Raw genomic sequence first — 13,679 nt, 5'->3', positions numbered from 1 at the left:
CTAAAGTCCAAGGGACTGGATGGTAGCTGAGAAGCAAATTGAATGAAGCTTATACGCACAATTTGTTTAGTGGAGCTAAAGGACAAGAGTTTAGATAAAGAGATAATGGGAACTGCAGATGCTGGAGAATCCAAGATAATAAAATGTGAGGCTGGATGAACACAGCAGGCCCAGCAGCATCTCAGGAGCACAAAAGCTGACGTTTCGGGCCTAGATCCTTCATCAGAGAGGGGGATGGGGTGAGGGTTCTGGAATAAATAGGGAGAGAGGGGGAGGCGGACCGAAGATGGAAAGAAAAGAAGATAGGTGGAGAGAGTATAGGTGGGGAGGTAGGGAGGGGACAGGTCAGTCCAGGGAAGACGGACAGGTCAAGGAGGTGGGATGAGGTTAGTAGGTAGATGGGGGTGCGGCTTGGGGTGGGAGGAAGGGATGGGTGAGAGGAAGAACAGGTTAGGGAGGCAGAGACAGGTTGGACTGGTTTTGGGAAGCAGTGGGTGGAGGGGAAGAGCTGGGCTGGTTGTGTGGTGCAGTGGGGGGAGGGGACGATCTGGGCTGGTTTAGGGATGCGGTAGGGGAAGGGGAGATTTTGAAACTGGTGAAGTCCACATTGATACCATTAGGCTGCAGGGTTCCCAGGCGCAATATGAGTTGCTGTTCCTGCAACCTTCAGGTGGCATCATTGTGGCACTGCAGGAGGCCCATGATGGACATGTCATCTAAAGAATGGGAGGGGGAGTGGAAATGGTTTGCAACTGGGAGGTGCAGTTGTTTGTTGCGAACTGAGCGGAGGTGTTCTGCAAAGCGGTCCCCAAGCCTCCGCTTGGTTTCCCCAATGTAGAGGAAGCCACACCGGGTGCAGTGGATGCAGTATACCACATTGGCAGATGTGCAGGTGAACCTCTGCTTAATGTGGAATGTCATCTTGGGGCCTGGGATAGGGGTGAGGGAGGAGGTGTGGGGGCAAGTGTAGCATTTCCTGCGGTTGCAGGGGAAGGTGCCGGGTGTGATGGGGTTGGAGGGCAGTGTGGAACAAACAAGGGAGTCACGGAGAGAGTGGTCTCTCCGGAAAGCAGACAGGGGTGGGGATGGAAAAATGTCTTGGGTGGTGGGGTCGGATTGTAGATGGCGCAAGTGTCGGAGGATGATGCATTGTATCCGGAGATTGGTGGGGTGGTGTGTGAGAACGAGGGGGATCCTCTTTGGGCGGTTGTGGCGGGGGCAGGGTGTGAGGGATGTGTTGCGGGAAATACGGGAGACGCGGTCAAGGGCGTTCTCGATCAACCTCACCATCAAACCCACAGACAAGGGTGGCGCAGTGATAGTATGGCGCACTGACCTCTACATCACCGCATCCCTAAACCAGCCCAGTTCGTCCCCTCCCCCCACTGCACCACACAACCAGCCCAGCTCTTCCCCTCCACCCACTGCATCCCAAAACCAGTCCAACCTGTCTCTGCCTCCCTAACCTGTTCTTCCTCTCACCCATCCCTTCCTCCCACCCCAAGCTGCACCTCCATCTCCTACCTACTAACCTCATCCCACCTCCTTGACCTGTCCGTCTTCCCTGGACTGACCTATCCCCTCCCTACCTCCCCACCTATACTCTCTCCACCTATCTTCTTTTCTCTCCATCTTCGGTCCGCCTCCCCCTCTCTCCCTATTTATTCCAGAACCCTCACCCCATCCCCCTCTCTGATGAAGGATCTAGGCCCGAAACGTCAGCTTTTGTGCTTCTGAGATGCTGCTTGGCCTGATGTGTTCATCCAGCCTCACATTTTATTATCTCAGAGTTTAGAAAAACTCAACTTAATGAAGCTATCTGCCTGCAAAAAAGCTAGAACTGTGCTCTGGGTAGATGCTGGAGTAGATGCAGAGGAGTGGAGTTCCAGCAAAAGAGAGTTAGTTACTGGCAGGTGAGCAGTTGTTCAGACAGATTAAGGCAGAGTGGTTTTGACTGAACTCTCAAGACTAAATCTTTGAAAATGAAATATTGGAAACATTTATGAAGTTGAGCAATTTTGAATGAGATTTGTTTTGACTGCATCTGATATTTGACGCACACTGTGTGGTGTTAGACTATAGTTTGTTTGTAAACTTATATTTACCTCATCTTAATTTTGAATGTTGGCATATAAATTATTAACGCAGATTGGTTTATTTTTCTAACCTTATGCAGAGATGTTTCATTTGTTTGTTCAAAGCTGTGGAATGTTGTGGTGTTAGTCTTTTATGATGTGCTGTAAGCGTAAACATTCTCTAAACTATTTCAAACATCATTAATCTGCAACTAATCACTCAAACACATGCTATATGCTATTCCACCATGACAATCAGGTTTTTCATGCTGATCAGCATCATATTGTGCTGAGCATGGTCAGTACATTGCAGCTGAAGTGCTGAGGTAACCAAAATGGAAAATAGATGCAATACTCATCTCAGGAAATTAATCCACATATATTAATTCCACTTAAAATGCTGCGAGCCTGTACTACAGCAAACACCATCTGCAGCCAGGATGCTGCAATCAAGTAATGGCAAAAATAGAGACATGGTATTGTATAATTTCTAGGTCATTATCCACTAAAAGTTTGAAATTATTTCAGTCATGTGAGTAGCAAAATTAAAACTGCATTCACGGATAAAAAAGTAGTAGGAAATAAATGCTAGTTGCAATAGCTCAGGCCATGAGATAAAAATTAATTGAGCTTATAAATCCCAGCAGTTCATGACAACATTGATATTTAGCCAAGAAATAGAATTATACTTCTAATAGGCATGAGGCTCCATTGTTTGAACACCACAAAATGAAACATTGAGACCAAAACTTGGGACTTTATGTTCAAGCCCTGCCAAGGTAGGAAGCTAGGTAGCATGAGAGATGAAAATACAGGCATCACTAAGTTTGTCAGTTCCCTGTCTCCATACCACACCCTTTCAGAGGCCTGGGATGTGGCTGAGGCAGGGCTATCTACAAAACACAACAAATAGCTATGCCAACTGACAGTTTGTTAAGAGCAATTTAAGGTCGATAACTGGTATTTTCCAATTGGTCTCCAGGTTCCCACAAATATCAGGGTCCAATTTGGATGCCGAGTTGAGGCACCATCCTAGCAACAGACAGGGGGCTAGTCATCACCCCGGACAGACCCTTTCTTCCTTGTCTAGATGTTACAGGGTACCATGTTGAAGTCCTCCCCCCTCTCCCAACCAGTCCACAACTTTAGCCTGGCTACAAAAGCCATTTTTTAGCTCACATTTTAAGAGTATGGAGAGAGGCAGCTTCCATTTGAAATGCCTGTCTTTTCTTATGCTTTATTGCAGACTGCTGCCCTTTTCAAGCTATAAGAAATTTGACTAGTCCTCTAGTTTTGAGACCCTGCCCATCATCTCTAATTGGAAACAAGCCCACCATCTAGCAATTAATTAGCCACCAGGAAAAATGACAATGTTTCCCATACAATGTAGGCATCTAACCTACATTACAGCTTGATAACACAACCAAGAAGCAAACAGGGAAAATTCTGTCCTGGAGTCTAAGTACTCAAAAATATACAAAAAAGAACAAGGTACAATACAATTGGTGCTAATATATTAAGAACTATTAAGCATCAGAATACTAAGAAATCTATGCCAAACCTATTCTAAAGTAACTCATTCTGATATGAACTGAGCCAATAGAATAAATTGCTCCTCTGGTGAACCATTCTACAATTTTGTGACTTGTTTTAGTATTGTTCATTCAAGAGAAATGAGATATACTGGCTGGACTTGAGAATGTTGTAGTGATCTTCCTTGTTTACTAGCTGAAATCCATTTGATGTAGGTAAGTTCCAGGACTTCCATCGAGTGACAACAAAGGAACAGCAATATATTTCCAAGTCGGAATGGTGAGTGGCTGAGAAAGAGACATGCAGGTGGCTGTGATGCCGTGTATCCATGGACCTTGTCCTTCTAGATGGTTGTGGTCTTGGCTTGCATGTTGTGGATTGTAAACTACTGTGAGATCCCACAATAAATCACAATAGTGTCTTACCTGATTACCTATTAGCACATTAGCACTGGAGTAGAAACAATCTATTTTCTCAGCTTTAATGTCCTTTGTCTTCTCTTTGTCAGTTAAAAGACTGAGAACTTTGGGGTACCATGTAGTCATAATCTTTTTTTCCATTTTTCCATGTTCTATCACCACATTATTCTTGAATGTTTCGCATTCAATTGGTCCTTTTGATCTAAATCAATAATGAGAAATAAAGTTCAGTTAATTAGGTAACCAACGGCAATTACGTTTACAAGAAATTACTGAAGTAGGCTGATACACCAATATGCTGTGCCATGTAGCAGTTGAATTCCTGCTTAATTTGACCACTACAAAAATTTTTACCGTTGGTGTGGTGCAAATTATAGGATAGATACTTCTTTATTCGGAGGAGGGGTGCAGAGAACTGAAAATTAGCAGATGATTTGCTCATGGTTCTATCACATGCTTTTCAATAATCTGCTCAAGAATATTTTTACAGAAGAATGGAGTAAAAATCACAATCTCAACTCCTTCTGTACAAATGGTGTGTAGATTCGCGCTTGGTGAAAAAAAAGAAAATAAATGATTACAAATAAACGAGTTTATTTAGCAAAAGAACTCTATTGAGACGTTTTATCGAAGCAATGTTTTCATCTAACAAGCACCTCTTGCATTGTATTCATTAAAAATCTATCTTTGCATATAGCTAATCTAGAATGTCACTCTGCATACCATTGGCTATAGCAGAGCCCAAGTAGTGGGGAAATGTCATGGTAACATCACAATGGTAATTCAGCATTCCATATTAATCAGCTGGGGAGGTGGGTTCAAATCCCGTAATGGCAGCTGGTGGAATTTAAACTCAATTAGTAAATGTGGAACATAAAGCTAGTCCCAGCAATGGTCACCAAGAAAAGATTGTTGTAGAAAACACTTTGGTTAAATAGTGTTCTTTAGAGATCTAACCTGTCATCCTTGCCTGGTCTGGTCTACATGTGACTCCAGACCCACAATGTAATTGACTCTTAACTGCCCTCTGAAATGGCCTAGCAGGTCATTCAGATCAAAGGCAAGTACACTCAGCATAAAATTCTAGTAATACCATCCCATGAAGGAATTTATTTTAAGAAGTATGAATACAGAGATTTTAGAATAATACTTTAATGGAATTTCGTATTTCACTGCTGTTTTATTTTTCATAGATACATTAATGCTTCTTTTATTCAAAGAAAAGGGAGAAATTGTGACAACGGGGAAATATCATTGGACCTGGAAGAATCAAGAAACACCTTGGTAAATATTAGTGAACTGGCATGGATTTTGCCTTAATTGATGATATTATTAGTAATTTTTGATAGCAAAAGTTGTAGTTTTGACCCCCGTACCATTGTTTAAGGTCCTAAACTAAGTAATCACTAAGGGAGAGATGCATTATTCGAAATATCATAATAGGTTTGCCTATTGGTATAAAAAAACAGAAAGTGCTGGAAAAATGCAGCATGGAAGCAGAATATAGGGAGAGAAACTGAGTTAACATATGATTCCAATATATTCTAAAGAAGAACCATACCTTAATAAATTCCATTCTGTGCTCAAATTCACTTGTGAAATGGAGCAAACTAGCTACTCTTTATCAACGTGCTAGTTGAAAAATCTGTCAAGGTGTTTTCTGTAACTATCAACTATAAGTCTATGTTCACTAGCAAATAAATGTTGGCAATTTATTAGCAAAATATTCAGTAATGCCATCCAAATAAGTATTAGTAAAATAATACAATTGCAGTTGCATCAAGGTTGGATTTATTGGCAACTTCTTGATTAGGACCCTAGCCATGTGGTCCTGGTGCAAGCTTGAAGCCGAGTCAGGGCATATCAAATATATCCTGTGCAACAGTGATTACTTTGAAGAAATCATGACTCACAGTATATCATACAAATTCATGAAAGAGTCTAAACCTGCAACCTTTGGCCATGGAAGGTATCTACTCTATCTCAGATTGCCCTGAAAGGAAAGATGACAATAGTTAATGCAAACTATCTTATGCTGCTACTTTGTAGTAAACCTATGAGTTGTATTTTCCACTAACAGCACATCTTTATTAAGCGACAAAGATGTTCTGCCTTCCACACAAGTGAGTAATGTAGTATGTAAGCTTTAGTGCTAGTGTAATGCCAACAATGTAGGTTTTCTGTACCAGCGATTATTGGACTTTATCAAGCAACATATTCCATCAAATGTTTGCAACAAGCAATGTGCTAACTGTGATAACAAGGTGTAGAGCTGGATGGTCACAACAAGCCAAGCAGCATCAGAGGAGTAGGAAGGCTGATGTTTCGGGCCTAGACCCTTCTTCAGAAATGAAGGCCCATTTCAGGAGAAGGGTCTAGGCCCAAAACATCAGCCTTCCTGCCCCTCTGATGCTGCTTGGCCTGCTGTGTTTATCCAGCTCTAAACTTTATTATCTCAGATTCTCCAGCATCTGCAGTTCCTACTATCTATGTGCTAACTGTGTTCAACCAAGCTGTAATGGCAAAATTCAGAACATACTGTACAAAAACAAGTGTGATTCTGCTATTGAATTAATGTGCTAGTAATTACACTAGAAACAAACTTAAGATTTTCAGTCAGGCCTGCAGTATGATTCATATTTTCACATTTTCTACACAATCAAGGGATGAGAGCTTTATTAGCCATTGCTCATTTCCCTTTTGCTCATTGATGGGATGAGGCTGTCACTGGCTAGACCAGAATCCCCAGAGGGCAGCTAAGAGTCAACCACATTGGTTTGGATCTGGAGTCACATGTAGGCCAGACCAGGGAAAGATAACAGTTTCTTTCCTAAAGGACATTAGTGAACCAGATGGATTTTTCTAACAATGGATTCATAGTCATCATTAGACTCTTGATTCCAGAGTTTTATTGAACTTAAAATTCACAATTTACCACAGTAGGAATCGAAACTGGGTCTCTGTGACATTTCCTGGGTCTCTGGATTAACAGTCCAGCAATAATACCACTAGGCCATCACCTCCCACAAGAACGGTCATGAGCTACCTTCTTGAACTAGTGCAATCCACTTGTTTATAATACAACAAGAATGCCTGTGGTGAATGAATTCCAGAGATTTTATCGAAAGACCCTGAAGGAGTAGCACTATATTTCAGGATGGTGGGTGATTTGGAGAGGACCTTGCAGATGGTATTACTGCCAAATATCTGCTACCCTTGCCCTTCCAAATGGAAGTGATCATGGATTTGGAAGGTGCTATCTAAGGAGCCTTGTTAAATTTCTGCAGTACATCTTGTAGATAGTATATATTGCTGCTACTCTATGTCAGTGATAGAGGGGATAAATGCATGTAGATGTGGTGCCAAAACGCAGGCTGCTCTGTTCTGGATGGAGCCAAGATTCTTGACTGTTGTTAGGACTGAATCCATCCAGGTAAGTGGAGAGTATTCCATCACACTCCTCTCTAAAGCCTTGGACAGGCTTTGGGTGTCAGGAGGCGAGTTACTTGCAGCAGGATTCCCAGCTTCTGACCTCCTCTTGCAGCCACAGTATTTATGTAGCTAATCCAGTTCAGTAACATGTCAATGTTAAACCCCAAGATATAGATAGTGGAGGATTCAGCAATGGTAATGCTGTTGAATCTCTAGGGGCAATAGTTGAAGTTGACCTTCATAATTTGAATATAATCAGTTAACTGAGACAGTTAACGGTTCCTGTTGCATCTCCCTGCTAACCATAGGCCAAACAGGATGGTCTTCACATGCTGTGTAAATTATTGCTTGCTTTCTAAAGATTTTGTTTTCTTGCATTTCAATCCTAAGAAGCGCCAATTTCATGTCTCTTTTTTGAAATTTTTTTTTAACCTTCCAAACCCTGATTACTTCCATGTAGAAGGACAAGGGCAGCATAGGGCAGAGTGGGTTTACTTACAGGTCAAGGACTGCAGTAATTCAAGAAGGTAGCTCACCATCACATTTTCAAGAGCAACTAGGGATGAGCAATAAATGCTGGCCAGTCAGCGACGCCCCAATCCCACAAGTAAATAAATAAAAAATGTTCTATAAAACTGAGCAATTATTTATTAACAAATACACACTAACAAGATGGAAAAATTCATTAGTTTCTGCAAAACCCTGATTGTTTCTGTCAACTTCTGTATCTTTTAAACATTCTTGATGTCAGACTTACAAATGCCCTATCACAAAATATATTGCCACTTTGCACTAAAAGATATTTCTTCATACCTGCAGTCAGACACATCCACAAGAAGCAGATTGGAAAAAGTAACATAGCCCAAGTCGAGAACTGCCTGCATGACTGGATGAAGGATGTACAGATTTTTTTTTATCTCTTCTCGAGCTTTCACAAAGCTCTCATGCCAAGGTTGAGAGAAGTCCATGCCACTAAAAATAGAAATACTAGAGTACAGTACACTGAAAATAATTCAGGTAAGGAAAAAACCATGGCCACAAAACCCAGACAGAAAATATTCACCTCATGAAAGTTAATTTTCACAAGTTTTCTTCACTATGAGCAATAGGATTACATGAGATGGGACTGGAAATTTTGGCTGGCAGTACGGCCAAGTCCTGATCAAAAATATCAAGTTGTGCACGTATTCCATTAGGGTTATATACACCCATATGAGTGTTAATATGTAGCCAGGTTTTAGCTGTTAAATGGATTTTAAGCAAATTAAAATCAGGCATTGATTAGGAACTGGATTGGACCTAACTGAAGTGAGCAACTGCAGGCTCATTTCCATTTCCAATCTTTAGATGAAAATGAAAGGCCTAATTTAATTTGGCAGAAAAAAGATGTTTGCTTCATGAGATGATATGTTTAATTTTATACGCACCAATCCAGGTGTGTTTTCAGCAAGGGCATGTAAAATATGATAGTTAGTTATGTTAGCCAAGTGCATTACACCACCCTGGCCTGTTTCCATAAAATGGTAGGCAAGCAAGATGAGCTGATTTCAGCATATCTGCTAACAAAAGAAAATTAGTGAACAATTCAGCATATCAACAAGCCACTGTTTTCCAAACATTTTACTGCCCACACCATAAAACATTTAGTATGGAAAGGCTGGAGTTGAAAGTTTTTTTACACCAACTAGTGAAAAGACAAGAAAAAAATGGGGTATGTCCTTTGGGAAATGCCCTGTACACATCGGGGGCAAACCCAATCAAGGTATTACAAACCCTTTTGTCACTTTCTGCCAGTCACAAAAGTGTGCCCACACATCCAGACTCTTCAGTCTCATCCATCCAAAACCCCTAACTTAATGTTCTCTGGGATCTATATTGTATTCATCTCTGACCTACTTGCATTCTCAAGAACACTGCTCAGAATGGCCAGCAGCCCAAGGGTAGACTACCTCCCACTGACAGGAATGAGTTCAACCCTCACTTCCTTAACGATGGCTGCAGTGTGTTATGATTACACAGTGACCTTGTTTAACATCATTTGATGTGGAATCAGTACTTCTGCAGAGAAGATGGTGAGCAAATCTGAACTCCGTCCTATAAAATTCAGTATGATGTTTACAATATGAGTTTTTGTTTTATTTCCAGTTAACATCTCATGAAAGATGCAACAGAATGACCATAATCATTATCACAGAGAATGAGATTGAATGTGTTTCTACAGCCAAGACTTTGAAGAGTAAGAAGGTCGTGAAGAAAAGGAAATCTGTCTGTCTTCCAGCCTTTTATTGTTCATTTGTTGAAGCACAACTGCATCTTCCAAAGAATAGACATTGCTGATGGTGATTACAGGTTACCAGACTGCTTTTGTCACCACTATGTTTTCTCGCTATTGGCTCACCGAAGGCTAACATTGATGCTGAGTAATAATTGCACTTTAATGATGGAAGTAGAGGCACTGATGCTTGACAGTGTTGATGAGAGCCAACTATAATGTTATTATAGGAATTTGAGCGGTAGGAGCAGGAATAGGTCATTTAGCTCTTCAAGTCTGCTCCACTGTACTAACCATCGATCTCAGCAGGAACTTCCTGCATCATCCTCACACCCCCTAATTTACTTACAATCCAAAAATCTCTTTATCTTTGTCTTGAATATTCTCTATGGCTAAGCATTCATAGATGTCAGGGGTAGAGAATTCCAAAGACTCTAAAACCTCTGAGTGAAGATATTTCACCTCACCTCAGTCCTAAACAGCTGAATCATTACTTTCAGATAACTTCTTGTTCTTTAAAAGGTATAATCTTAAAGTTTTGTTCTGTCAGTTAGTTGTAAGTCTTCAGTTATTACTTTCTGTCTGTTCACCTGATGAATGTAAAAGCCAACTGAGGCTTAATCGCTACTTTCCATGGACAAGTGAAGACTTTACTCTGTACCAAAATTCCTACTTTCCAATTCTCATTTCCTAACAATCTAAAGAAAATCGTCCAGAAGTTAGGTCTCTTTTGCTATTAAATATAATTCAAGTCCAGGAACTTGGTGCCGAGATAGAAAGGTAGCCACAATCTTGTAGCCGAATGAATATGCAGATCTGTAGTTTTCTAATCCACTTAGACCAATAAATTGTTTACAGTCCTTAAAATGTTGAGGTTAGAAGGCAGGACGGAATGTAGAATAATCCCAAATTGGAGCCATAGAGTCACAGTGTTGTACAGCATTGAAACAGACTTTTCGGTCCAACTCGTCCATACCAACCAGATATCCTAAATTAAACTTGTCCCATTTGGTCCATATCCCTCTAAACCCTTCCTAATTATATAACTATCCAGATGCCTTTTAAATGTTATTATTGTACCATATTCCACCACTTCCTCTGGCAGCTCGTTCCAGAAACACACCACACTGTGCATGAAAAATTTGCCCTTTAGGCCCCTTTTAAATCTTTCTCCTCTCACTTTAAACCTATGCCCTCTAGTTTTTGGGCACCAGCACCTCAGGAAACAGACCTTGGCTACATACCCTATCCATGCCCCTCATTATTTTATAAATCTCTCTCAGGTCACCCCTCAGCCTCTCGGAAAATAGCCCCAGCCTATTCAGCCACTCCCTATGGTTCAAACCCTCCAAACCTGGCAACTTCCTTGGAAATCTGTTCTGAATCCTTTCAAGTTTCACAACATCTTTCCTATAGCAGGGAGATCAGAATTGCATGCAGTATTCCAAAATTGGCGAACTCAATGCACTCACCAGTAAAGGCAAGTGTGCCAAACACCTTCTTCGCTAAGATAATAAAGTGTGAAGCTGGATGAACACAGCAGGCCAAGCAACATCTCAGGAGCACAAAGCTATCTTATCTGTCTGCAACTCCACTTTCAAGGAACAATGAACTTGCACTCCAAGGTCTCTTTGTTCAGCAACACGCGCCAGCATCTCACCATTAAATGTATAAGTCCTACACTGATTTACATGTCCAAAATGCAGTGCCTCACATTTACTTAAATTAATTTCCAACTGCCACTCCTCAGCCCATTGGCACATCCGATCAAGATCCCCTTGTATTCTGAGGTAACCTGCTTTCAGAATCAGTACTAATCCAGTCTGTAAATCCTGATTTCCATTAGTGTATGAATAAATTGAAAATTGGAGCATTTTTTTTCTGAATTAGGGTTTTGTAATACTGTATATTTTAATAGATGTAGTTCACTTTGTTCCGTGAAATTAATGACTACGCTTATGGTAGATAGCCATTTTTCCTATATCTGTGATGCCAAAGTGATGCAAGATCTCTATGTTTAAGGAACTTTTCTGTCATAAAAACACATGTTTAAGGAAGAATATGCAACATTTTTTACAATTTCAGGCAATTAACTCAAATGTAGAACATCAAAAAAAACCAAAAATATTCATCTATTTTACTAGCAGACTATGCTGACATGTTACACTTACGTGGGTTCCTGTGGAAGAGGTTCAGAGTCTTCATATTCAAGCCCTGTCACTTCTGGCTTTACAAGAACACTTTTCACTAAAGCAGAAAAATATTGACAACAAGTTGATAACCTTCATTGCATATTCCAAGCTAATATACTAACTTTAAAATGAACAAATACGCAAAAGGTGTGAAATTATTTGTTTTATTTTTCACTGGAGAGATAATTGAAAGTTTCACACAAATGTGAAATTGAACATTTTTACATTTGACACTGTATTCATACAATGTAAAAATTACATAGCCTCATATATGATGCAATGTGCTGGAAACTGTAACCTCCCAGCTGTAAACAAACCAAACTTGCTTCAAAAGAAATTAAAGCAAAGAAAAATTGGGGAACAATCCAAATTTATCAGTAAATTTTATTGTAAACGTTGATCAGAACTATTAACAATCAAAACTTGTACAAAACCTAACTCAGGCAGATAGTTATAAAGTTATTTGATTACCATTTAGCATTTTGGTTTTCTCTGGGCCTTTTTCTTGGCAAGATAGGTTTTTCACTTCTTCCAGTCTCTTCCAAACAGACAAATTACAAGGGTTACAGATACTGTTGTCAGTGGCTGTCTCCCACTTGTCAGTGTCACTGGCCACATCTTCATATCTCACTTGCAGGTGTCCTTCATGTGGAGGTAATGATGGCCAGTAGACCATGGTCCAGCGGCCAGTGAACAGCAGACAAGATCTTTGGATATACAGCTGTCATCCATTAAATGAGCATGGCTAAGTCAGCAGAGATATTGTTAACTTAGTAATATCTCTGCTGACTTAGCCATGTTCTCCCCTGTATTCTTTCATATTAATGGGATATTTGAAGTATCTTCCACCATAAAGACTAATACAAAATGTCTGTTTAGCTTTTCTGCTATTTCCTTGCTCCCGAAAACTATCTCCCCAGATTCATTTTCAAAAGGGCCTATATTTGTTCTGACCTCTTTTTTTTATATATATGTAAAGAAACTCTGATGGTCAGTTTTTATACTCCCCACTAGTTTGAGCTTGTAGTTTAACTTCTCTGTCCTTGGTATCTTTTTAGTCCTTCTTTGCTGGATTCTGAACTTATCCGAGTCTTTGGGGCTGTCACTGACTTTGATCTTCTTATATACATTTTCTTTCAACTTAATACTCTGCTTAACTTCCTTGGTTAGTCATGGTTGGTTTATCTCTCTTTTAGAATGTTTTCCCACATCAAGGTGGTATTTGGTATTAATTATTCTATCTTACACTCCCTGCACAAAGTAGGAGAGGAAATAAATATAATAAGTATCACGAGAGAAAAAGTGCTAGGGAAATTAATGGGGGTAAAGACCAATATGTCCTCAGGACCCTATGGGCTGCATTCTAGGAAAATAAATAAAGTAGCTATGAAGATAGCGAATAATTTGCTGGAATTTTTCCAGGAATCCTTAGACTGTGGAAAAATCCCAGAGGATTGGAATGCTCCAGTATAGCACCTTTACTTGAAAAGGAAAGGAGACAATAGGGAAAATATTACAAACTATTGTAAAGAATATAATAGCAGGGAATTTAGAAGTGCATAAGATAATCAAGCAGACTCAACATGGCTTCTCAAGGGAAAATCACATCTGACAAATTTATTAGAATTCCGTGAGGAGGTAACAAGTAGGATAGATACAAGTTAATAGGTGGACATAATATATTTGGATTTTCAGAAGGCATTTAATAAGGCACTATACATTAGGCTACTTAAGAAAATAACAGCCCATGTGTTAG

General features: G+C 40.2%; 1 protein-coding gene across 1 annotated transcript in view; it reads right to left on the bottom strand.

Moving 5' to 3' along the window:
• The window catches only part of dnah12 (dynein, axonemal, heavy chain 12), a 318,710-nt gene that overhangs the window by 285,505 nt on the left and 19,526 nt on the right, over positions 1–13,679 (bottom strand). Inside the window, exons 6-8 of the mRNA XM_059649958.1 lie at positions 11,903–11,978; positions 8,273–8,431; positions 4,034–4,229 (exon numbers count right to left, since the gene is read on the bottom strand). Of these exons, the coding sequence (XP_059505941.1) occupies positions 4,034–4,229; positions 8,273–8,431; positions 11,903–11,978 (431 nt within the window). The remainder of the gene's footprint in view (positions 1–4,033; positions 4,230–8,272; positions 8,432–11,902; positions 11,979–13,679) is intronic.

Source organism: Stegostoma tigrinum, chromosome 11 (genome assembly GCF_030684315.1).
Source record: "Stegostoma tigrinum isolate sSteTig4 chromosome 11, sSteTig4.hap1, whole genome shotgun sequence".
NCBI lineage: Eukaryota > Metazoa > Chordata > Chondrichthyes > Orectolobiformes > Stegostomatidae > Stegostoma > Stegostoma tigrinum.
The sequence above is the reverse complement of the archived record's forward strand: the minus strand, read 5'-3'. Positions and strand labels throughout refer to the sequence as shown.